Source organism: Epinephelus lanceolatus, chromosome 2 (genome assembly GCF_041903045.1).
Source record: "Epinephelus lanceolatus isolate andai-2023 chromosome 2, ASM4190304v1, whole genome shotgun sequence".
In the NCBI taxonomy this organism is placed as follows: Eukaryota; Metazoa; Chordata; class Actinopteri; order Perciformes; family Serranidae; genus Epinephelus; species Epinephelus lanceolatus.
Window position 1 is genome coordinate 3114559 of NC_135735.1, and position 25328 is coordinate 3139886.

The 25328-nt window shown below is 41.7% G+C and overlaps 2 protein-coding genes across 2 annotated transcripts; one reads left to right on the plus strand and one right to left on the minus strand.

Moving 5' to 3' along the window:
* Positions 1-3: 3 nt before the first annotated feature.
* On the minus strand, positions 4-9863 carry tubgcp4 (tubulin gamma complex component 4). The gene is made up of 18 exons (XM_033617936.2): positions 9684-9863; positions 9074-9202; positions 8630-8752; positions 8496-8549; positions 8326-8382; positions 7581-7660; positions 6045-6246; positions 5796-5961; positions 5582-5706; positions 5308-5358; positions 5124-5229; positions 4924-5031; positions 4280-4424; positions 4017-4194; positions 3273-3407; positions 3072-3188; positions 2839-2978; positions 4-2671 (listed from the first exon to the last, which is right to left on the minus strand). Exons 1-18 carry the CDS (start codon positions 9759-9761, stop codon positions 2665-2667), a joined length of 2001 nt encoding a protein of 666 aa, XP_033473827.1. The 5' UTR covers positions 9762-9863; the 3' UTR covers positions 4-2664.
* A 226-nt stretch (positions 9864-10089) lies between these two features.
* cdkn2aip (CDKN2A interacting protein) lies at positions 10090-16049 on the plus strand. The gene is made up of 4 exons (XM_033629655.2): positions 10090-10176; positions 10600-10849; positions 10940-11064; positions 12416-16049. The coding sequence occupies exons 2-4, from the start codon at positions 10602-10604 to the stop codon at positions 12970-12972; spliced, it is 930 nt and encodes a 309-aa protein (XP_033485546.1). The 5' UTR covers positions 10090-10176; positions 10600-10601; the 3' UTR covers positions 12973-16049.
* The last annotated feature ends 9279 nt before the right edge of the window (positions 16050-25328 follow it).

The window sequence follows — 25328 nt, forward strand, 5'->3', positions numbered from 1 at the left end:
TTATTGTTTCAACAAACAATGGTACACACATCAAGGTTTATAATATTTACAGTTTATACAAGGACACAGAGCTGAAGGATCAGATCACCCAAATATCCTCATGAATCCTATAGACTGTTTTGAACGCATATTTCAGTTGCTAGGAAACGACAATGTTGCTCCACTTAAATTTTCAAGCTGGCCATTACTGCACAAAAACAGCATATGAAACACTGATCTGTATACCTCCTGATCTGAAATATACTCTGTGTGGGACAGCTAAATTAGTTTTAGCACCTCCAATGGTTGGTTGTTGGTCGTTGGCTTCAATCAGAAATAAAAGTCTATGTTGCCCAAAGAAAGGAAGCGCCACAGACCCTGGAGTTTTCCTGTAGGTGTCCAGTTCTTTCGACTGACCCCTAAAGAAACAAACCCACACAAAGTATGGATTGCAGTGAAGTGTCAGGGCTGGGTGATATATCCTGAAAATTATATCACGATATATTTAGGCTATATCTCAATACATGATATATGTCTCGATATTTTTAAATCTCCTAAAAGCACTTTATCAATGTTAGGACTGGAAGACAAAATCGTACGTGCTTCTGACCAAATACCTTCTCTGATGACACAAAGTTGTTGGGTTTTTTTTTTTTTATCAGAAAATATTAACACCGAGATTTTGATCAATAATCATCAATAATGTGAATATAACGACTGAGTTAAGGCAAGCATTAAAACAAATAGAAAAGTCTGTTTAAATGATACATTTACATCAGTTTGCCGTAATGAAGCCTTAAAAGAAGAGGAAAAAAAGTATTTCAGCCATATTATGAATCAATGATATCCAAAATCCAGGACGATACATAGTCTCACATCTGGATAATGATATAATATCTTAATATTGCTCAGCCCTGGGAAGTGTAAGACTTACATTTCTGACATTCAGTTTATACCTTGTCGAAAGAAACAGCCAACCATCGAGCAGCAAGTTCCTAACTCTGATTTCACCATCTCCCATAGTAAGTATTTCAGCTCAGGCGCTGTTTTTGTGCAGTCGGACACGAAGTCTCAGTAGAACAAAGATGTTTCCTAGATAATGAAAGACGCCTTAAACAGTCTCTATAGTGTCAGGTGTGAATGCCGCGGTGTTGAGATCTGCTTCTGAGGTTTCTTATACTTCTGAAGTGGATGGAGTTTTGTTTGTGATGTTCACAGCATTGAAAAATGACATTTAAAAAGTCGACAGCAGCTCGATTTTGCAGAAACGAATGTGGTGAGGTATGATTCAGTTAAACCAGGTTTATTTTCAGGTAATTCTGTTATAAAGCCGCTTTTAAATAACTCTGAACCACAGTTAGTTACCATGTAAATGAATGACAGGAGAGACTACTTGAGTACTTAAAATGAATAGTTCAGCATTTTGGGAAATTCCCTCTCTTGCAGAGACTTAGATGAGAAGACTGATACTAATGTCTTGTTTGTACGGTGAACATGAAGCTGCAGCCAGGAGTCGGTTAGCTTAGCATAAAGATGGAAAGAGCTAGCTAACAAGTTTTTTGCTTTAACTTATCATTATGTAGTAAATGTTGATTGCACAGTCTAATGGCTGTAGAATAACGATACCATCAGCGTTTACATTGGTTCTCTAAAAGCCTCGCTTTCACTGTGCAGCTCTGTCGGCCATCAGGTAAAATCTCCTGAGAAATGAAGGCTTGATTTATGGGACAAAGGAAGTGCTTCAATAATTGAGCGACCAAAACAGGAAGAGGATAGTGCTTGTGTTTCTCCTGGTAATTATCCCAAGATACCATTTCATGTCTCCATCTGCTGGTGGGCTGTCACACTAAGAGCATGCATGTATAATATGATGTTAATTCCACTACAGAGGAGACTTTATGATCACTAAAATTAGGCAGGGGAAAAAGAAGATATATCAATATTGGTATTGGCAAAATTAGTTGTCATACATTGGCATATCGGATATCAGCAAAAAAAAAAACAAACAAAAAAAACAATACTGTGCATCCCTAGTATCAGTGTAAGTGCTTTAGTATCTGCAGTGGAGGAAATGGTGGACAGTGGAACAACAGACGTAACTGTGAAAACTGATAAGTGCTAGGCTCAGAGGAAAATGGAAAGAGATCCAGTTGTTGCATGAAAGCTGTGCCAACAATAATTATTATCATTTGTTCTCATGGTCTGCTGGTTATGTGATCGGCCACAGCAGCGTGACATGGTTCTCCCAGTGAGTTTAAATGTTTCGTTGTTTTTTTTGGCATCCCCTACCGCCGCAGCGTCGACACACTATGCATACTCAAATGTATGAGGGGAGTGGCATTTTAGTAGTTCCACTGAATCTGCTCACAGTGACGTCATTTTGTCTGAAAAACCTATTTGCTGTCTCCAAATGTCATTTTTCAGCGCTGTGAGCACCACAAACAGGATCTTATCCACCTCTGTCGTGCTGAGGTGGTGTCAGAAGGTTTAGAGGCAGATCTGAAAAACTATTTGCATGTTTGGATAGATAATATGAATGTATAATTTGGATGAGTTAACCCTTTAAATAGAAGTTAAACAGGCATGCCATGCTAACAGTACTCAGGCAGAGGAGAAGACCGATGGGAGTTCAGTGAGAGTCGAGTTAGATGGACATATCTCTCAATCTTAATCCTTTGTTTCTTCTTAAACACTGAAAAGACAGAAATTGAATATTGTTGGATTAATTCTAAAAACTGCCTCAGGAGTGTCGGGTATACTTAATTTTCTGCATCATGCTGAGACACAACGATCACAGCCTGAACTAATTTGTGTTTAAGTTGAGAAGATAACAGTGTGAGGTCGTGTTGTGTGTCCTACCTGCCCAGCGTGCCTCCAGCCTGGGTGTAGTACTTGTTGTAGTCCAGTCGCAGTAACAGCTGAGCCAGGTCAGAGTTAATCTGATGATTCCTCACACTCGACAGGATCTTAAACAGTAAAGAGGACTGCCGTCTGAAGCCCTGAATTATAAATGTGTCGGTGTTATAAATACATACATATATATATTTTGACTTGTTCCAACACAAGACAGATGAGGAGATAAGTGGCTTCACCTTGACCAGGATGTCCAGCTGAGCCGTTCCCCTCTCGTCCAGTGATGCCACGCTCTGACTGACCAGTGAGCAGAAGTTCAGACACAGCTCGAGGATCTCGTTCAGACAGTGGAACACCTGAGGACAGAGGCATTCATTAAGACTCGATTTTAACAGTCTTAAAGAGATGAATTACACATAATCTGGCTCAGTGGTTCGTACCGGTTTGAGGAGGATGAAGGACTGGGCGAGCAGGTTACTGAGGAAGTGGTCGTGGGCCAGTCTGATGCTCTCAAAGTCTCTGGTGGAGTTGATCTGCTGCAGCAGCTGAGAGAACTGAGACTCCAGCACGTCCACCTGGAGACAAAGAGCAAGAGAACAACTTCAATATTTACTCCGCTGATGCGATGCTCCTGTCTCATGGTAATATTTTTAACTGCACACAAAGTAAAGCCATGTCCAGGGCCAGATGCCTAACACTAAAAAACATGCAAAAGGACTCTTTAAATGAGATTTATAAATCTCAAGAATACGGATGAACGGTAATGGATTTTTTGCCGATAGAACAACTCATTTGATCAATAACAGATGTCGATATATTAACTTTTTCCCCACCTAATTTTAGTGATCATAAAGTCTCCTCTGTGGTGGAATTAACATCATAGTATACATACATACTGTTATTATGACGGCCCACCAGCAGATGGAGACATGAAATACAATACTGTTCAGTGTATTTAATATTTATTCATTGTGCACAATAAGACCACAGATACAGTGATGACAAGTTTTGTTAACCAACATCCTGCATGTTAAAGATCAACGACAATTTTGAGCGAGTGCTCAGAGGTTTAAAGAATGTTTGAGATGAACACAACCTGTTTTTATACACACTGGTTTGCCTGGGGGCGGAAATGTGACTACTACATACACATCATTTATACATCAGTTTCACTGAGGTGTTACCTGGAGGTAGTACTGCAGGTTGTCGATCAGGAACGCCATGTGGTTACGTAGTCTCCACTTCACGGCGTCTGTCTGGCTGGACTTGAGGTGTTTCCTCTGCATCTGTAGAGCCCAGCAGTGCTGCAGCTGCGACTGCACCCGCCGCACACTCAGCAGGTACCTGAACACCACGTTGTACCTGACACAGAGAGGAGAGGACGCTCAGCAGCTGCACTCACAGGAAACACACACCTGAATAAATGGGAAGCCAAACGAGAACACACTTCTCCAGGATGGCAGGAGTGAAGAGGATGTGCAGCGGCCACTGAACCTTGTAGGTGAGACCAAGAGCTGCCCAACCTGTGGGCGGGACCTCACGGGGGGACGTGTCTTGTGGAGGAGTGGCTCCGTCTCTGGGGCCTGTTGCCTCTGAAAGAACAGGCAGAATAACCTTTAACATTAAAGTACAGACAAATCAGGATGAATCTCACTACACGAGTCCGATCATCATCTTCTTCAATGATTCTGTTCTGACTGGTGACTGATCTGAAACATGTTTTAATATAAACTGGTCTCAGCTGCAGCGGAGTGTGTTCATGTTAAAAACAGCTGCAAATAATGATGAACTGGGACAAAACCTTATATTTTGGAGTTTTTGATTTTTACTCTTCAATTCAACTGTGTTGACTATTAAACTACAGTTGTAATGAGGAGCCTTTTAACTTTTCAAAGTTGCTTCATTCTCTTAATGCTCATGATCATAAAACCACTGGATGGCACTAAACACCAAACAGAGGAGAGCATCATCTTCAAGTAGAAAGTTTTCTATTTGAATTCACTTCTGTTCACAAACACACAGTTTCCTCCTTCAGGATTGAACAGGTTGATTATCATGAACATTTACGGAAAGCTTTAGTGAGCAGCACACCTTTGCTGTCTTTGCCCTGGTAGTCCACAGTGAGGTGCAGCAGAGGCAGCAGGTTGTCGTCGTCCAGGAGCACTTTATGAGCGGCCTGCTGAAAGGCCACGTTTACGTCTGTGGAGCAGAAAACACACGACATTAATGTGTGACAACTGTCAAGCTGAAGTTAACAAGGGGGAAACTACTCCACAGATTTAAAAACGCACCGTGCTCAGTGACGGCTGTTGGCGGCGTCTTCAGCATGTGCTGCGCAAGGTCAATAAAAACCTGGTAAAGCTCGCCACGACCCAACAAGTAGAAGTCTTTAATGATCTGAAAGAAAAAACAAACTTCAGCACCGTTCGTTCTCCTCTGATTTATGATCCTGAATCAAGTGTGACTGATACAAACCTTGAGCTGTTCGAGCAGATCTGACTCCTCCACCATCAGCGTCCAGAGATGCTGCAAGTGTGAGAGATGGTGATTTGTTTTTTTTCTTTAACATTTACCAACTTAATCTCAGGGAATATCAGAGTTTCCCCCTGTAAGTTTATGACTTTTATCTTGAAATTTAGAGTTTTTTGTTGGAATATTACCTACAGTGGTCCTAACACACCAACGTTGTTCTAACCTGGAACGTTATTTGGTCAAAAGATTAAATTAATGCACGAGGATATGAGCTCACCTCAGCCACTGTGCTCCTGATGCGATCGATCAAATTCTCAAAATCCACCAGGCTGAAAAGAGGCTGCTGTTTGAGTCTGTGCAGCTCAGCAGCAAACATGTCCTCCTGGTGCTTCAGTATCGAGCCTGAAACACTCAAAACAATAATGAGCTGCTCTCTTAATGATGCAAACACATAAGTTAAAGTACGCTACTACAGGACACAAACAGGCTACCAGTTCTAGACGGGCTGTGGTTGTGGTTTTCAAACATCTGGACAGATTCTCCGACGAAGAGGATCTTCTCAGCCACTCTGATGGGAATGTAAGACGGCAGCATCTCTGTTCTGAGAGAGAACTGCTGCAGAGACGGAGCCAGCATGTTCTCCTCTTCGATCAGCCTCTGCACCACAACACAGAAGCACATACTCAACACACTGTTTAATACAAACTGAGCTGTTGTCCCCTGTTGGTTGTGTCTCTCACCAGGTCCTGTAGTTCTCTGAGCTGCTTCCCGCTCAGACCTCCCAGCCCCAGGTCCTCCTCCTCCTCCTCCTGGTTGGCAGCAGCTCCTCCTGCACTGGGCCCCTGCTTCACAAAAAACTCCTCGCTTTGGTCCAGCAGCAGTCCGTGCAGCATCCAGGCTGCTAGCTGTTTGTACATCACACCGTGGCACACAGCAAGAATCCTGCAGAGTGGACGCAACAACACAAAGATAAAGAAAGAAATGTTTCTGTATCTTAGTGTGACGTGATCAATTATAAAACGAAGACAAAACAGAAGGTTTGATGATTTCATCACAGCTCAGACATCACCACAATTTTACAAAAGTAGGGATCAGTTATGGACCATATTTAAGCTCTGCCAGTTTGACCCCTAAAAGGCCTCAGTTATGCTTTCAGCATGGACATGAGCTGATGCAGGATCATGACAAGGAAACATTTGGATCTTTCATACTGTGTGCAGTTTCTCCTCATGGTATACCAATATTCTCCCAAACTGCGGGGATGGTATTTGGTTCTCTGCCCATTTTGCATGTAGTTAGAAAATGTTGGCTGTGCATGGACAGGCGAAAACTTGCCACATTGTACTCAGCATATGGGCCATGTCTGATGGTGGAACGTCACTTCGCCTGTGTGGATACTTGCAACCCTTGCCGATAAGTCAAGCATAGAGCGAGCATCACTCATTTGGAGTGGTCCTCCATAATTATTATGAGGGGTAGTTTTAATAAAACCACACAATGGAGTGACATGTCAATTGTGACTTGTATACATGATCAGGACTAACACCAGAATGGAAACTATGTACTGAAAATTACACCAGGAGGCACTTCAACTTCTTAGTCTGTTGTTTATTGTTTTTTAACTAAGGTATTAAAGAGTAACTGGAGCACTTCACAGCAACTGTAGTGGTGACAAAATCTGTTTGACAGGACACAAGAGAGAGCTACAGTTACTTCATCAGACAGGTTCTGAGCTCTGACATCACTCACATGAATGCACAACCAAAAGAAGAAGGGTCAAGGTCAAATTAAATTTATAGGCAACTCAGAAAACACAGTGTGTCATTTTAAGACACATGCTAGCATCTAAACATAAACCACCCTGTGTCAAAGAGCCATGGACTGCCAGACTGCAGGATTATGACAAAGTTAAAGTATCTGCAGTGAAGGAAGGACACACCTGCTCCTCGTGTCAACCCAAATTTTGTCTACCCCGCATTGTTGGGGTGAGCATATAACCTACCCCAACAATGTCAAAACAACTTTGGGAAAGACCTTAATACAAATTTCAAAGAGACTTACTTTTCTTTTTCTTTTTTTAAAGATTATTTTTTGGGCTTTCTTTTTGCCTTTAATGAACAGGACAGAGTGAAATGGGGTAAGAGAGAGAGAGTGGGGGTTGACATGCAGCAAAGGGTTGCAAGCCGGAGTCGAACCTGCGACCGCTGCATTGAGGCATCGCCTCTATACGCGGGGCGCCGGCACTATCCACTGCGCTACCGACGCCTCAGACTTACTTTTCTAACGCCATGCGGACGGGGGGGAGCCCCCCACAACTGTGCTTGTACACCGTCTCCAGGATCTGGCAGCCGTGGATCTGAAGCAGCACACAAGACAAGAAGGACATACAGCTGTCAGTTCTGTTCCCCAGGTGTTACTGTAGATCAGTAGGTCTAATTTTAGAGTCACTTTTTCTTTTAGTCAGCTTTTACGTCGCGCTTCGATCAGTCTCATTTAGTTTGCATATAATGTGCTGAGAGATTAATAACATGCACCCTAAAACTGATAGTGAGCAAGTTTTAGCAAACTTCTGCAAAATAAAATGTGAATCAGTGTGTAGCTTTAGGCAAATATAATCAAGAGGTGACAAGATGACATAATCAAACTTCAGAAGAAGACTCGTCATTGCACATCTTTGCTGCTTACCAATAAATCTGAGTTTTCTCACAGCTTTTACTAAACTACTTTCATTTCTTGAGCCACACAAATCTTGTTGTGTTTTAAGAGCTGCTATGGTGATAAAGGGTGTGTAACAAGGGCTCCGGTTTGCACTTCAACCAGGGTTGTTGTAGTTATATATACCCCAACATCTTTGCTTAATTTATTCTTGATTTTTGGGAGTTTTCCAGTAAAGTGGAAACCTGTTGTAATCTTCCTCAACTGAGGGATTCATCCTCTTTTAATCATGTGAAACATGAGCTGCTCTGTTTAACGCCCTGAACTTACATTTCCTGGTGAACTAATCCTATAAACAATGCTTACCTTCTGTGATTTTATAGACTCCACCACCACCATCACAGACGGAAACAGCAACTGGAACTGAAAGAAACAATACAGTATTAGAGAAACATAAGATGAACTGTACGAAGGATTTTCAGTGTGAGTGTCATTAGTATATTTTCAGTGGATAGAAAGTTTCATTAATGCTTTACCTGGTCCAGCTTGTAATTCACATGAGATATTGTCAGATGTGGATCTCCGAGGAACTGAAACACAGACACAAGATAAATGAGCATCGTGTCACATACGTCACCATTTACTCTTGTTGGTTGTGTCATCATTTTACCTCTTGTTCAAGGTCCAGCAGGGCCTGTCTGTAGGGCTGCAGGATCGAGTCCAGCCCGGTGCAAAACGCCCGCAGATAAATTCCATGAAGTCCTGTCTGGTTGGGCTGGTTCGTGTGATGTTCCTGAGAGATGAATTGTTGAGAAAAATCCAGTGAACTAGATTTATTTGTGTTTGTGTTTAAATGAATTCATTTATCAATAGAGAAACACAAACTTAGATAAGGAAGGGTGAGATACTCTCTAACAAGCTGAACCTCTGTTTCCCTCCTGAACTAACAACACTACAAGTGCAGCCAAATATCAACTACAAAGATTCAACTGAACTGATATGGACATAGATTTTTTTAATCTCACTGACTGGTTAGTGTTCCTACAAAAAAGTGACAATTTAGAGTCAAAGATTTTACAAGTTAAATGTCTAAAGTGTTTTGTGGCTTACTCACCTGTTGATGCACATGGCCTGTGTGTTGTTCTATGAACTCTGTGAAGCGGATGTAATCTGAGCCCAGTTTAGAGAGCCGGTTGAGGACACTGGTCTCACTGGGGTGCAAGAAGGGCAGATCCTGGGACACCTGAGGGTGGAACAAAATGGTTCATGACCACGATCTGTAGGTTTTCATGCATACATCTACACTATGTCAGTACTTTATTCTTGAATCCAACTATTCACTTCAAATGTTACCTCATTCTCATATAGGGTTGTTACGAGTACGGAAACGAACAACACATCTCGCTATATTTGAAGAAGACACTTTGAGAGGCATATAAATGGAAAATAGTGCAATGTTCAACTGAGACTGTTCATATATTAGGTGTTAATGTTGTACACAGGCTATCACTTCTCATTTTAACAGTTTCTTCCTAAGCTAACTTATGCTAACACAAACCAATAACTACACTGCCACAGCGACGACAATATCACCATATCGATATGTTAGGACTGTTTAAAGAAAGGAGAGGAAATAACGTTACCATGTTTTTAAAAGTACAAATGTATTGGCTAGCTAACGTTAGCATGCCGGAGAGCTGTATGCTAACGTCTTTCATATTTACCTGCAAACCTGTCCGTTTGTTCCAGGTGAAAATAGTCCCCGGGTATCCACTTAACGCCAGCAACAGCTCGTGAATCATTTTAATTCACCGTTAACCGATTAACGTTGGAGACGCCGCTGTGAGCATCTCATTCAAATTCAGCCACCAAAACAAACCGCTGCCCGCGCTGTCGCAGGTTGATTGCGTCACGACGTAAAGTGTCACGGGGCGCGTCAGAGGTTACGTCGCTTTTCTTATCGTGTACTTTTAATTGAAATGGCTTTAAAGTAAAACTAATTTGTGTTATTAGGTTACTCCTGACATTTCAGAGATTAAATGAGCTCTGTGATGCATGTAAAAAAAAGTGAGCGAAAGTTAGCATGGCAACCTGTAGCTGTCACGGCGCTTCTGGGAAATGTAGTTCTCCAGCGGAAGGAAAAGGCAGCGTCGTCAGTCTTGCGTCATGATTCGGTCATGTAGCTAGCTAGCGACACCTCGCAACGGAGAGAGCTTGGTATGTCGTAGTTACTAATTAAAATCATTACTTCATACAGACGGTACAAACAATGGAGAGCTTGTTAATCGCATTATTATTTAGCCTGATAGCACTTTAATAATCAGCGAGACTTCCGGTAACGTTAGAGCTATTGTTACTCGGCTAACGTTAGCCGTTTGTCTTAACTTAACGTTAGTTGCTAAGTCAGTTGCACTCTAGAAAACATTAACCTTAATTTGGCTGCTACCAGGCAACTGAGCAACACAACACCAGCTGTGACGGTATAAAAACTGTTAGCAACACAGAAACCTCAAGTGTGTTACAGACAGGTTGCGTTTATTTAGATCAGCTAGCCTGGCTCAAGCTAACAGCTGTGTTACTAACTTGAATGGTCAGGTGTGTGCTTTGTTTGCCTCTTACATGCAGTGTGTGTTGTTGCAGGTATGGCGGGGGAGAGGAGCGGAGAGGACATAGTTGCAGAGTACCTGGGCCAGAACCCGCAGCTGGCCCAATGGGTGGAAACCTTCAGGACCTACTGTGAGAGCAACAAACAGTGGGCTGCCCGGAGAGAGTTCATCCTGAGGAACATGGAGGCTTTCCCCACAGTGGAGCCCGGAGTCCCCAGCAGCAGTCTGGACAGGCTGCTCTCTCTGTCCATGGTCTGGGCCAATCACGTTTTCCTGGGCTGCAGGTAAGACACACACTGACACAGCTGAGTGATGAACTGCAGGGAGCAGAGACAGAGGTATATCTTACTGTGTCTGTTCTCTTCATCCCTCAGCTATCCACCAACGGTGATGGAGAAGATCAAGGACATGGGAGAGGGGATCGTTGTCATAGATGCTCCAGTTCACAAAACCACAAAAGATGGGATCCTGGCCAGAGGGAAGCGGAGTGCCACAGCTGGTAATGAAATATACACTTTAACTACTGCAGCTTCGGTGTGGCTGAAATCTTTTGAATTAACCAGAAACACTTCAGACAAAAGACCAAAATTTGAAACTCAGTGTTTGCACTGCCATTATTGTATTGTTTAATTTTTTTGGAAATACACAAATGACACACTAGTTAACAATTTCCCCCCAGAAAGCAATAAAGTATCTCTTATCTTATATTATATTTACAAATAATTAGGACTGCAAGACAGGTAAAGCAAATCATATTGAGATTATTTTTGACAGTTGAAGTGGGAAGGGTGATGTTTGCATTTCATTTTTACTGGAAAATGATATTCAAATGAAGATGATGTGATGTTTGCTGGGGTCTGTATAAAATCTGGAATATCATTTGTAGACCAAGATGCTCTGTAGCACCACAATGCCTCATTGATAATGGAAGGTTTTGACACATTTTACCCTTAAAATTGCCGCTTCTGGAATTTGTATATTTCACTTTGCCGCATCTCGATAATTCTTTAGCTTTATTGTGCAGCCCCAGAGAAAATGGCACTATAGTAGGCATTCTGGTCAATAGCTGTGTTGTATGGGATTGCATGGTGTTAACATGTGTTTCTCAGGGTGTCTACAGGTCCTTGAAAAGGTCTTAAAATCTCTTAAATTTGAATTTGTGAAGTCTTAACTTCTACTTCTATTTAATTCATCCATGTTTTAATTTCTTTTTGTGAAAATGAGTGAAGCCTTTCTTTGTAAACGTTCAAAAACTATAAAACTGTCATTTTACTTGCACAAACCTGTTTTCAACATATAGATTGACTTAACTCTAATAACCATATTCCTACGTAACACTTTCCTCTACACAAGACCACATATATGCTACGTGCCTGTGATGCTTAAGTGAGTAAAATATGATTTGTCCAAAAATCTGTCCTGAATTTGGTTAAAAGGCATCTTGAACAAGTCCTAAAAAGCATTAACAGACACCTGTGGACACCCTGAATATTTTGTTTCCCCATGTATGTATATAAGTGGGTGAACAAAATTTTAGAAGCATCTTTCAGAGTGATGCTATCCAAGCCACCACAAGCAGAAGTCTCAAAAATTTCAAAAGGGTGGAGTAAAGTCTGTGACTATGTTAGATAGCAGGAAGGACTCTGTGCACTCCCACAAACTGTCTGTAGCTTGTGACGGACCACCGTGTTCAGTGCTGTCTTCTATTACAGCAGGGTTTCAGTGTAATCACCCACACACATTTTTCTTTTCTTTACTCACCCACACCCGAGGATGCAGTCTGTTTCCTCAGTAAATTCTGTTTCTTTGTGCAGTCATCACTTTCCTGCCTGTTGTGTCATCATTTGCAGAGACTGATGCTGACAGCTGTGTGAAGAAAGCCAAATGTGGACCAGCTCCACGGCCAGTGACTCAGAAGTCAGGACCTCCTCCACAGGCTCCAGCAGAACACCAGCCCTTCTTCAACCGCCTCTACAAGGCGGTGGCGTGGAAGCTGGTGTCGGCGGGGGGCTTCGGTCCAAACTTGGACCATTTTGAAATACTGCGTAGCTGCGTAGAGTCGTGCAAAGAGACCCTGACCTGTGTGTTTGTGCCGCTGAAGGACATCGCTGGCCTCCCTGCAGGCCGCACACAGAAGGAAGGCCACGTGTGTGAGATTCGCTGTCAGACTGTTTACATGGGGACAGGATATGGACGTGATGAGTCCGCTGCCAGAGCCATGGCTTCCAAAGAGGCCCTAAAAGTCTTTCAGGGGCGAAAAGTGACGGTAAAGATCTGCAGACGGAGGTACAAAGGGAAAGACGTGGAGGACTTGATGTTGTTGGACGAGCAGCCTCGGAGTCAGGGTTTTCCTCCTGCACTCAGCTACCCCTTTCAGGACGAGCAGCTGGAAGATGGATCCTCATAGAGCAGACAGTTTGTGACGTTTGCCCTGCTGTGATGCCCGTCGGGAGCATGGACATTTAATTAATGGAGCTACTGAAGGAATTCATGACCGTGTCGGGACCAGAGTGTTTGCAGCTGAACATCATAACTAACGCAGAGCATTAACTGTCACATTTTCCACAATACTTTGGTATCATAACACAGCTGGCATGTTGTTAGACAGATATCTGGGATACATCTCCAAAACAACAAGAGTTAATCTCACACTGTACTGACTACATTTTCAACCACTTTCAGTTTTACAGAGTTTTATAGGCAGCAAACAGCGAAAGAAAGTGTGTGAAGTTTAAAAGTCAACCAGCCATAAAAAAACATGGCAAAAACTTTAATGCAGCCGCTCCCCAAAAAAATGTGGCATTGTACCTTTCTGCAAACTAGGTTGGGTTTAGGCACAAAAACCAGTTGGTTATGGTTAAGAAAAGATCATGCTTAGGCTTAAAATACCTGATTTTTAAGGCACAATAACGACTGGAGTTGCCGTCGATGTCTTGGTTGGAAAACAACTGCTTTTCACGGCACCATTCCCCGTGCAAAAACTGTGATGGGTTGCTAAAAACACTCACATTTGGAGCCTAACAAGCTGCTAGAAACACAGTGATGACTAACCAGCTAAAACACAACCAGGTTTGCTGTTTGCTGGTTTCGAACTGGGGTCTGTCTCATCTCAGTGTCACGCCATCCCCCATCATTCATTTATGTACTACGACACACTGATATGACACATATGAAACATACAAATATAAAGTATTCGGGGTGTGCAGAAATGTACAATGCCAACATTTTCTTCTGGCGACTGTGCTGCTAGAAGCTCAGCTACCAGAAGGCAAAACAGTTAATGAGTTAAAACTAAGGATTAAACACCACCTGAGTATTGTGGGAGATTGTTTTGTATTATATTGATGTGATTGTTCGTCCCAACAAAATTGTTACGGCCATCATATTAGGAGTAGCGTGTATCTGTTTTTCTCCTTTGTTCATTCCTGTTGTGACGGGTGTTCTTCTGGTGATTTCACGAGTGCAACTGAGTTCAGTCCAAACCGGAGTTGATAACCTGACCTGTTTAGATTCACACTGCAGGGTTACAAGGGAAACAAAAGTCACACGGACAACACAAGAATTCGTTCTCTTATGGTTTTGATCACCTGTCAGTTTGCAGGGTCCAGATTAGGGTTGCAGCAGTGTGAGATTTTCACAGACAACAGCACGGTTTCATGGTATTACATAATTCGTAATTGAAACTAGAAGGGTTTTGTGGTTGAACAATTGCTTTATTATAATTTAAATTTAAGTCTGACAGGCAGTCAAAGAGGAAAAGAGATGTGCATGCAGGTGAGATTTTCTGTTCTGTTGCCTTTTTTTTTTCAGTTCTGAAGATAAACCGTTTATGATTTGTTAATCGCTGTTTTTTTATACCGTGGTCTACTGTGAAACCAGTATATCACCACAACCCCAGTCCAGGGGCCAGATGCATAAAACTGTAGATTCATGAGCTAAACTGTGTGTACGGACAAAAGCAGGAATATGCATGTACAGTATTTTCATCAGATTCATAAAGCTGTGTGTAGGATCATCGTGGAGCCTCATTTCCACACCCACAGTCCGCCATAAATGGATGTAGAAACGCCCTTAAAATATGTTTACTTATCGGTACTTGTGCCCCTCCACCAAACTTTAGACCTGTCAGTGAGAAATGCGGAAAATAAGGAGCAGTTTCACCGACTGTGTTGCAGCAGTGAGATTCAGAGCAGCTGTTATTACACACAGTTGTGGTGATTTGTAGAATCTGCGCCGCTAATTCATCACATTTCTGCTCACTGTCGTCACGGTAAAATCTTGATAGTTATGATTATTAAACATCTGAAAGACGATCAATGATTTATTCAAAGCCTTCATGTGAATTTACAAAATGTTTCACAGGATACAATTTAACGATTACTAACACGGGAAAAATATGTAAATAATAATGATGACATTCCACAGTCATAAATGACTTAAAATTAACTTTATAAATGCGCCTTTGATTGATGTTTTAAAGAACGCCGTGTGAGCTGCAACAAAAACAACACAGTCAGTGAAACTGGCCAACAACCTAAAAACATTCTTGTCCATCTCTCATCATATTCAATCTGCTCCTCATCATCTGACCTGCAGCTCTCTCTGCTAAAACTGTGTGTGCGCCTGGTCTGAAGAGTTCATGACATTTGACATTCATTTGTAAGTACCAGTTTAAGTGTGGGAAAAGGCGCAGGCATGGTTAATGTACACATCGTTTATGCGTCTGGCCCCAGATTTTGGCAGCAGGATGCAAAAAGTAATGCTCACTTTTGTTTTTTAAACGTGATGGACTTTAGTATTCGTACCAGTTGAATACACAGAAACATACGAGTTCTAAATCCAGACTTCAGTTTGAATATTATTTTCCACCATAAGTGACTGTTTGATGTCAGATATCAACATTGTTTCCTGATCGTACCCTTTAACCCTCGTGATTAGGATTGTTTGTGTAACAGGTTGAATTTGCCTTTCATTTTGAGCGACCCACACTTTAAAGAGCACGACCCTCTGAAGTTATTTGGTGGTTCCCACGTTTAATTTTTTTGTACTTTAAAAAACAACCAAGTGACGCCACAGAGACCTGACTGAAAGTTTGATTTGTTTTTGACAGTATACAGAGTTTAAGGAGACGTTCAAGTGTACTTCACAGTTTTGTTTTCTTTAACACTCGGCCAACTACAGTACCTGTTATACTGTACAGACGTTCTGAAGGCTTTTATTTTATTTTGTTATTTAACTTCACTGATGTTGAAAATATTGGGGTGTCACAGAAAAGAGAATTCCTCTGAACACAGTTTGATTTTTGCAGTTCTGATGTGTTTGAGGGTAAAGTGCTGCTGTGATGTGTTATTTCTTTTTTCCAGTTTGAGTTGAAGGTGAACAGGGTCACATTGAAGTGTGAGCGTCCACACTCCTCCATGTTACTGTCTGTTTACACCAGTGATCTGTTTCTATATATTTTTTAAATAAACATAATTTAACCGACTGAAGTTTGGTTCGTTTGTCGCTGCAGTAAACACCACGCTGACTTTGTTCAGCAGCCTTTTATAAGCAGCCAATAATACTGTGTGTCACCAGTTTAATGATCTCACTTCACTCGGGGAATCTCTGGCAGCTCCAAGAAAAAAAATAATGTTAATCCATAAGTAGAAGTGAGTCACACACTGACTCTCGTTAGCGGTAATTGGCAAGTTCAGACACAACTGTGGAGGATGACTCAGTCCTCATAAGACAGATGGATTTAAATAGATATAGAAATAACAGTGGTGATGAAATAATTATAAACTGTCAGTGATTTGAGTGACACTCATGCTTGACCTCCTTCCACAGTTAAAACGGAGCTATTGTTAATATCAGCAGGAAGCCGCCCGCTCAGACTATATTCACATGCCCGCACGTTGATGTCTTTCACTTCATTAGACGATTTGAACACGAGCGCTGATATGAGCTGTAACATGGTGGATGATTAGCTGCGCCTTAAAGGGACAGTTCACCCCAAAACCTGGTCTGGTACTGAGCTTTAAGAGTATAGGCGGGTGCGGGTTTTCAAAAACAGACCCGTGCAGGACTCTGACACACTGACATGCATCCTTGAAAATTCTCTTAAGGAAGGACTCAGCCCTCTGTAGAATTTGTAGGATCCTTGACACAGGAACAGTCCTTCAGCGGGATTCAGTGACGTAGCCTCCTTAATTTTCAGCTGTTTCAGGATCCTTCCTCGACTTTGACAATCACCACATGAGTAGATGCACGCTGTCTTCTGCACAGTTACACGGCTGGCAGTGTAGTTCGGTCGAAAAGAAAGTAGTTCCTACATAAAACTGCTCAAAACAATGTCTGTGGATTAGTGTCATCTAGTTCCAGTATACTGGAGAAAAGGCAGACACTTCTACAGCCGATATCTCCAACACTCTGCAACTCACACCAAAACTATCTAGACTGATAAACAGCACCACAGGTGAGAGGAAACATATGTATTCTTGTATTTTGGGGTGGACTGTCCCTTTAAGCTGCGGTGGCAGGTGGACATATCACATCTGTGTATTCAGGAGGAGCTCGTGTTCATTTTAACATCCTGTAAAAACCTGAAATTTGGAAGTTGTACAAAGTGTACTCAAACTAAAGACTGACAGCATTTGTGTATTTTCACAATATGATAACATCCTGTTTACTGTTGGGATCAGGTCTGACCACTTAAAAGTTGGTCTGCCTGGTTTTGCCTGTTTGACCTTTAGATATCTCCTCCAGGCACATTTTAAAATCTATAAAAACACTCTGCTTGGAATAATAATTTGTCTCTGATGTGGTCTCTCCAACAAAAAAATGCAAATTACCTCATTAATATTTCTTAAAATTACATCTAATGCTGCTCACTCATGGGAAAATCTACAACCTGTGAGCATGCAAATATTAATTGGTTCAAGGTTTAAGGGTCCAGTGTGCAGGATTTAGGGGGATATACTGGCAGAAATGGAATATAATATAATCAGTGTGTTTTCTTTAGTGTTTTATCACCTGAAAAAAAGAAGTGTTGTGTTTATACCTACATAGGGAGCAGGTCCTCGTCTATGGAGATCACTATGTTGCGACGCCATGTTTCTACAGTAGCCCAGAGGGGGACAAACTAAACACTGGCTCTAGAAGGGGACATTCACGTTTTCGTGATGACCAATCAAGGTTTATTACTAAGTTTGGGAACAAAGACCACACCTCAGTCGCATCCTAAATTCGCACCCCTTTGACTCAGCTGTCACATCCCTCGCCCCCTAACCCATTTTCTTTTTGTTGTCATCTCTCCCCTCTCTCTCTCTCTCTCTCTCTCTCTCTCTCTCTCTCTCTCCACAGAATACAGGAATCACCAGGGGGCGCTATCCATATTAGAGCAGACAAAATGACGATTCCCCCACTCTGTCTCAACTTTCCTGGTTCCGTCCCGCCCTCCGCCTTCAGCCTACACCGAACCACCATCACACTCCACCTGTCAGGGACCCTGGTTTCCCCCTTCACTCCCCTAACAACCTTCCTGCCTTCCCTGTGTCCCTTCATCCCTCCATCTGTTCATCCCTTCACCCTCATTTAATCTATATCTCTACTGGGGTGGTCTTTGTTAGTGAACTGTAGTTAAAAGCCTCCTCACGGTGAGAATGTCGGTTTTTATTATTTCTATAATTCCAAACAAGAGAAAGTTTCATCTGGTTGTAATCTGCAATCTTCACCACTAGATGCCACTAAATCCCCCTAAATCTTACACACTGTTCCTTATGTCACATATTGAACATTGGCTGGCTTTCAAACTAGCTGTGATGTCACAAAATAATTTCTTACATACACATGTTTAACACAAACTTCCCTGTCTTCAGCAGATAAAAACATTCTGCACAGTGAAGGTAAAACATTCAAGAGAAGTAACAATAAGCAAAACATTTTTCTGAGTGGAGGACTTTAAGGAACTGGTGGTTACTCTTTTTAAACAGTATCGCCAAGCCCAGATTCACTCCTGTGGTGAAATAAGCTCTGTCCGCTTGGTGTTTTGCCTCAGTACATTTTGCGCTGTGTCAGCAATTTTCATAGCTTCCTCTTAGATGTGTGCTGCTTACAGTCTGGCACCTGGTCACTACTGTTTCATAAAGTCCTGATCTCACCTGTGCTCAGTGCCCAGGAACGTCCCTCGCACAGCAAGCAGAAAACAATCAAATCGAGGCAGAGGGCAGAGTCTCTGCAGGTAAACACACAAGTAAACACACAGACACTGAGACTGGGTCATCAGTGAGGGATTACTTCTGTGTGAGGATAAACATTGTCTTCTCATTGCATACTATGGCCTACCTTTAAAGGTCCAGTGCGCAGGATTTAGTGGCATCAAGTGGTGAGGTTGCAGAATGGAAACTTCTCCCGTGCGTTGAGCGTGACAGAGCCAGTGTTTGATTTGTCCCATCTGGGCTACTGTAGAAATAATGCAGTGAATTCTGTGATAGAGGACCCGCAGATATAGATAGTTATAAACAGCTCATTTCAAGGTTTCAGGTAATTATAAATTAATGAAAACATAGTTATGAATATTAAATGCTAGGGGTGCCTCAATACTTGGATAAGTCCAGTATCCAGAATGGATGTGTGCTCCATCTCTTACTCTTGTGTTCTGTTAATAGTTTTTTAACAAATAATAAATATAGCAACTTCTGTTCAAACCACAGCAATTTCAGATTTAAATGACAACTTTGGGTCCCATCCATTTCTTGTGTAAACACCACCCATTCCGAGTACGGATATGAACACAGATAACTACTTCCTCATAAATCCTACAGACTGGACCTTTAAGTAAAAGTAGCAATACATCAGAGTAAGATTACCAACTAATAATGAGAGCACTGCACACTTCCTCCATCCTCTCTCTCCAACCTGTAGAATATTACACGCCCTCTGTTGTTGTCACGTTCACAACGAAACCAACTTTTCAGGTTTGCAACCAATTTATTTTGGGTCTAAATGCTCTGAACGGTTCAACTAGGAGCAGGAACCAGAATGGAACCGGTTCCATGTTGGTGGAAAAGAAGTGTGTTTGAGTTTACATGCTCCCTGTGTGTCAGTCTGGTTTCCTCCCACAGTCCAAAGACTACATTAACTGGCAGGGGCGGTTCTAAGGTCTGAGGACACTGGGGGCTGTAGAGGGGGGATCTTACCCCAAGATTTTTTTTATTAACATCTCTATTTTGATGCTTTTTTAATGCACTCTGGCAACTTATTTACATTCAAAGCACACGACCCAGACACACCAAACCGACAGCGAAGAACTAGTGCCGACAAAGTGCGACTGTTGCATCGCCTCATATCGTCTGTGTCTCGGCTAAAAGGTTGTAAAGACAACAGGCAACGACCGACTAGCATGTACGTTCTGTGCCTGCGTGAGAGGTAATAACTCTCCACACCAGCAGGTGTCAGTCAAAAAGGGAAACTGGGAAACCAACAAGATGAATTCAAGACGCTAGTTAGCCAGTTAGCCCATCAACAACACAACCCAGTGTTAAAGAACAAAGGATATTTACCACATGCTGACGAACAACTCCACACAAACAGTTTCTGCTGAAGACAAAGCGTGACAAAGTGACGGTATTTGACGACGTGGGACTGAGGACGGGTTGTGTGGACAGTTCTGTTCAGGAAGTGCCACAAGATGCCTTTGTTGTAAGTTATAGCTCGTGCCACACCTTCCTATTCATCAATATCCCTGTGAGACAGGGACATAATTAGAGACTGTGTGGGTGTGTGTGTGTGTGTGTGTGTGTGTGTCAACAGCATATGAAGGAGAATTTGTGAGGTGTCACGCCTTCTGTGCTCAGAGAACAGAGAGGAGGAGTGCTGTTCATCAGCCTGATAGAGAGTTGGCCAGCAGCCTGCGGCAGGCTGGTGATTACTGAGTGTGTGTGTTGATTGTGTCTTTACTCATGTCAGCCTGCCGACTCCCAGAAACACATTCACTCAGTTTCATTCCAACAAGATCAGTGCACGACCATTTTTAAAGACATGTTTAAAAGGGGATGATTTTATGATGCACGTCTGTCGGGGAGGGTTCATTAATCTGAGCATGCATCTCTGTGTGAATCTGTGTGTGTGTGTGTGTTCACTCAGCAGACTGAGAATCCATCTGGAGAGTTTAACATCCCGTCTTTGGCTGCCTTCACAGTACATCTATAAACTCCATAGATCTATAGATAACACATACATGCAGACATACATGGGAACTATGTGTACTTACAGACATACAGAGACACGCACTATAAAGTTTGACACAGTTGGTGCAAAGGTGCAGAGTGCAAAGACTGGGTTATATAGGTCTACATGAGGAAGGTGCATATGACAGTATGCAGCTTTCTTTTATTGTGAGTCGCCTTCAATCAAAGCATCAGCCAGATAAATGTAATTTAATGTTGAATCTAACGTTATCCAAGAGTGTCAGTGTTTCTCTTTAACTGGAACAGTGGTTTTTGGTTTGTCTGATGAAAACACAAGACAGAAGGCACATCCTAAGAAATGATTTTTTTGTCCTCACTCTCAAATTCAGCCTCAGAGCGTGGAACAGCGAGTACGTGATATGATCCAGAGCTCCTCCAGAGTATCTACTAACCATGTAGTGACAGAGATTTCTCAGCTGCTGTTCCTGAAGTTCATGCGTCCATATCTCAGCCCTCAGGATGATTGACAGCCAATTAAAAATGGTCTCTGGCTCACCTAAACAGCACAAGAAGATGCAACATATAAATCAAGTCATATATAATAAGAACTAAATTACAGTGCAGTGCAGATGATTAGATAGATAGATAGATAGATAGATAGATAGATAGATAGATAGATAGATGGATAGAAAGGTTTTCAGTGGTGCACTTGATCAAGCAGGTGCTGCATATGTAGAAAGCAAAAATTGAGTAAATAAAATCAGTTTAAATGAAGTCAAAACTCAAATAAAAAAAGACTCTCTGATAAAAGTATGTTTCAATAAGAGAGATCACTGACTCAGCCGACATGATTTCCTCTGGCCTTGGAACAGACAAAAGACCTCTGCTGCCGGAGGACCAAGTACATCCTGCACATATTACAAAATAAGAAGCCAGTAGGACTGTATGTGACGTTTGACATAGTGAGGACATAAACACACTGGTTTTAAAGTCACGTGCAGTGAAATTCGGGGACTTGGTTTAATTTAAAACAGTACAAACAAAAACACAAAATAATCTACTCCTGGGCAATACTCAAAACATGCTCTGTGACTGGGAGGGAGGATATGATTTAAGAGGAAAACTAAATCTAAAAAAAACCCCACTGTTTTCATACAACTCTGAAAAGTCTGTGTGTTTCAGGGTGTGGGGTGGATGTGTGGAGCGGGTTGGATGAGGAGTTAAAGAGAAGCACAAGTACGGAGCACTTTAAAAAAAGATGTACAGACACAGTTTATTTAGGAGGTATGCAGGCAAAGAGGAGTGATGCTGATGGGTTTATCTATGTATTTATCTGGGCTTGGTTGCGATGGGGTTTGTATGTTTAAAATCTATTTATTTATCTACACCAGGGCTGTCAAACTCATTTCAGTTCATAGGCCACATACACCCCAGTTTGATCTCAATGGGCTGGACCAGTATTAAACTGTGACCCCTTCAAAATGTTTCCCTTGTTTTTAGTGTAAAGAAAATCATTCTGAAACGTTCATCCATTTACAAAACAAATGGCGAACAGCATGTGATATCCAAAGAAACATTATGTGCAAATTACTTCTCACTGTCATTACATGTGACCTTTTTTTCATAACTTTCCAATAAAGCAGAAGCTGCTGAAGAAGCAGGTAAAGTCATCTGCTGCCTTACAATCTGAAGTCGTGTCAGTGCCGCAGCAGCAGGGTTACACTAATATTGTTTTAAGACAGAAGTCTGATGCAGATTCTTTTGTTCTGAAGCTGCTGGTTGACAATATTCTGCACAATGTCCAGTATCTTTAAATATGACCGCAGTCAGTATTCACTGTTATTTCAGAGAGCTGTACTCTGGTCGGGGTGGGAAACCTCTGAGGCAGCATTTATCTGCTTGGTGTTTAAACTGCTCCTGAAACCTGTCAGCCTTCACAGGTGCATCAACATTAGGTGCGCAAAGTCATCCAGTGGGCCGGACTGGTCCCTTTGGCGGGCTGGCTCTGGTGCCTGGGCCGTATGTTTGACACCCCTGATCTATACTAATGCTTGTTAATAAGTTTGGGATAGTTGCTGAAAAACAGATGTGTTTTTTCTTTATCTGCTGTGAGAGTCCAAAGGACAGAGGGCTGTCGTATGGACTTTATAAATGAAACTGAAGTGAATTATGTATATTTTTGTAGGTATGATGGCATGCTTTATTCCTTGGATCACTAAAACATATCCCCACACATCTGGTCCCTCCCGTCAGTGATGACTCCAGCCTTGAATCAAAGAGCTCATGTTGTGTCTATTAAAAAATAATCATTATAAAAGGATGTGCAGCTGTTCTTAAGTTACTGATGTTACTCTCCTCTGATTTCTGGGACCCTCACTTCACTTCACTTCCTCTGCACTGACACGCTGGCTCAGCAGGTGAGAGTCACTGATCCTGCAGCATGTGTCAGCGCGTGCACGCAAGGCGCACGTGCACAGATGTGACGGATCATCATCATCATCATCATCCTGATCAATTATAAAGTCAGAGCATCACATAATTAATATTTCCAGTGTCCAGCTGTAGGTGTACTGACGTCATTCCGAGAGGAAACAAAGAACTGCATCGATTACACAGAATTAACAAGGCTGTGACCGGAAGTTACACGCGTCTCCTTCACAATAAAAGCACGGAAACTAATAATAAATGAGTATTGGAATGCAGTGATTTGTTGGTTATCAGTATAATCCGGGAGGTTATTTATTCTGATAATAATGTGCAGCAGGTCTACAGCCTGTAGCTTCATGTACTTGTATTTTTCTTTATTCTGATTTCTGCACATTCATGCATATATTCGGACTATTTATTGTTTTAGAATTTCATGATAATTTTATACTGTAGGCCTTTATGTTTATATATTTCTTCCATGTATTTTACCAGCTTGATTTTGAAATGTATATTCAGGCATGATGAATAAAACCAGATATATAGGATGTCTAGATGTCATAACCAGAGGGTCGCCTGTTCAAGTCCCCGTCTGGACCAAAATATTGAGCGTGGACTGGTAGCTGGAGAGGTGCCAGTTCACCTCCTGGGCACTGCCGAGGTGCCCCTGAGCAAGGCACCGAACCCCCCCAACCGCTCGGAGCGCCTGTCATGGGCAGCCCCCTCTGACATCTCTCCACTTAGTGCATGTATAGGTCCATTTTGTGCATGTGTGTGTTCGGACCTGTGTGTAATTGACAAACAGAGTGAAAAATTGAATTGAATTTCCCGTCAGGGATTAATAAAGTATATAAAATTTAAAAAAAAAAAAAAAATAGAGTCTACTTCTAGTAAATATGAAGACATATACTTAAAATCAATTAATCTTTAATTATTCTCTGTATTTAAAAGATGTTTTAATTATGCAGCATTTTGTTTTGATCTGCATATCAAACAGCTGTTTATTTGTTAATAAATCAGGAATAAACATCAAATCCAGGCTGTAATCACCTGTTTATCATTCAGGAGGACCATAATCAATCTACACCCTCTGTGACCCAGCCTCTGAACAGGGTCTGGGGTTTGTTTTCCCCTCACAGGAGAGTTATTAGAAACTTAACAGCTAAACTGAATGTTTTTAGAGCATTTTGAAACTAAATCTTACATCAGGGTTCTCAAAGTTTTCATGACTGAGTGCCATTTCAGGGAGCCAGCGTTTGAGTGAAGGTTGTAAAAGAGTGCACACACTATGACTTCTTAATGACGTATTATACAATGACATTTTTTAACAAATCAGTTTTATGGCACACTGACACTTTACAACTTAACATTTTTAACACTTTTGAAAGTAATGAAACAGACAGGACAGTGTTTGACATACAGCACAGGTATGTGGAGATAGACCCCAGGTGGTGTTCAACACCTGCCCTTTTGACCTCTGACTAGTTAAATGCCACTTTTAGCAAGACTTTTTTTTTTTTTTTAAATAATTGTTATTTATTTTAATTATTTTATATTTCAGTTTTTAAATTTGGCCCATGGCATCAAGTCTCACTTTAAAGAGTGTTGTTTGCCCAACAACATTTTCCCCTCTGGGATCAATAAAGTATTTCTGAACTGCATTTGAGTCGAGCCCCTGCCCCTCCCTCTTTAACTTCCCTTGTGGCAGCTACACAAAAATCGAGCGCCCTGCAGAGCAGCATCACATCTCTCTGACCTTGAACCTCGGCATCAGTTGACACTGTTGTGAAATGAAACCACTATTAAAACATCTTTTCTTTCTTTCTTTGCTGTTGTCTGTTACAATAAATGATAAATATAGAAAATGGATATGTGTGCAGCAGCAGTCAGGTATATAAGGGTATAGATATTCAGACACCTTATATGTAAGTTAGACATTTTCCTGCTCATTACTGTGCACTGATGTATACTCCGGCCTCAGGGTGCTGGCAGATAGAAACCTGCCGGCAAAGTGTACTTTGCATGCTCACAATATATTTTTTTTTTTGCACTTCATGTGACCAAAAAAAAAAAAAAAAAAAAAAAAAAATTCCACCTGAGCACTGCCCATTAAAATGTCTGTGCACGGCACTGGTACGGCAACACCACTTGGACAAACCACACAGTAAAC

Coding starts and splice junctions, on each gene's coding strand:
- tubgcp4 (XM_033617936.2), bottom strand. CDS start 9,761: ATGATTCACGAGCTGTTGCTGGCGTTAAGTGGATACCCGGGGACTATT. Junction 7,661..8,325: donor AGTCTATAAAATCACAGAAG/GTAAGCATTGTT, acceptor GTGCTGCTTCAG/ATCCACGGCTGCCAGATCCT. Junction 6,247..7,580: donor GTCCGCATGGCGTTAGAAAA/GTAAGTCTGAGG, acceptor TCCACTCTGCAG/GATTCTTGCTGTGTGCCACG.
- cdkn2aip (XM_033629655.2), top strand. CDS start 10,602: ATGGCGGGGGAGAGGAGCGGAGAGGACATAGTTGCAGAGTACCTGGGC. Junction 10,850..10,939: donor CACGTTTTCCTGGGCTGCAG/GTAAGACACACA, acceptor TTCATCCCTCAG/CTATCCACCAACGGTGATGG. Junction 11,065..12,415: donor GAAGCGGAGTGCCACAGCTG/GTAATGAAATAT, acceptor CATCATTTGCAG/AGACTGATGCTGACAGCTGT.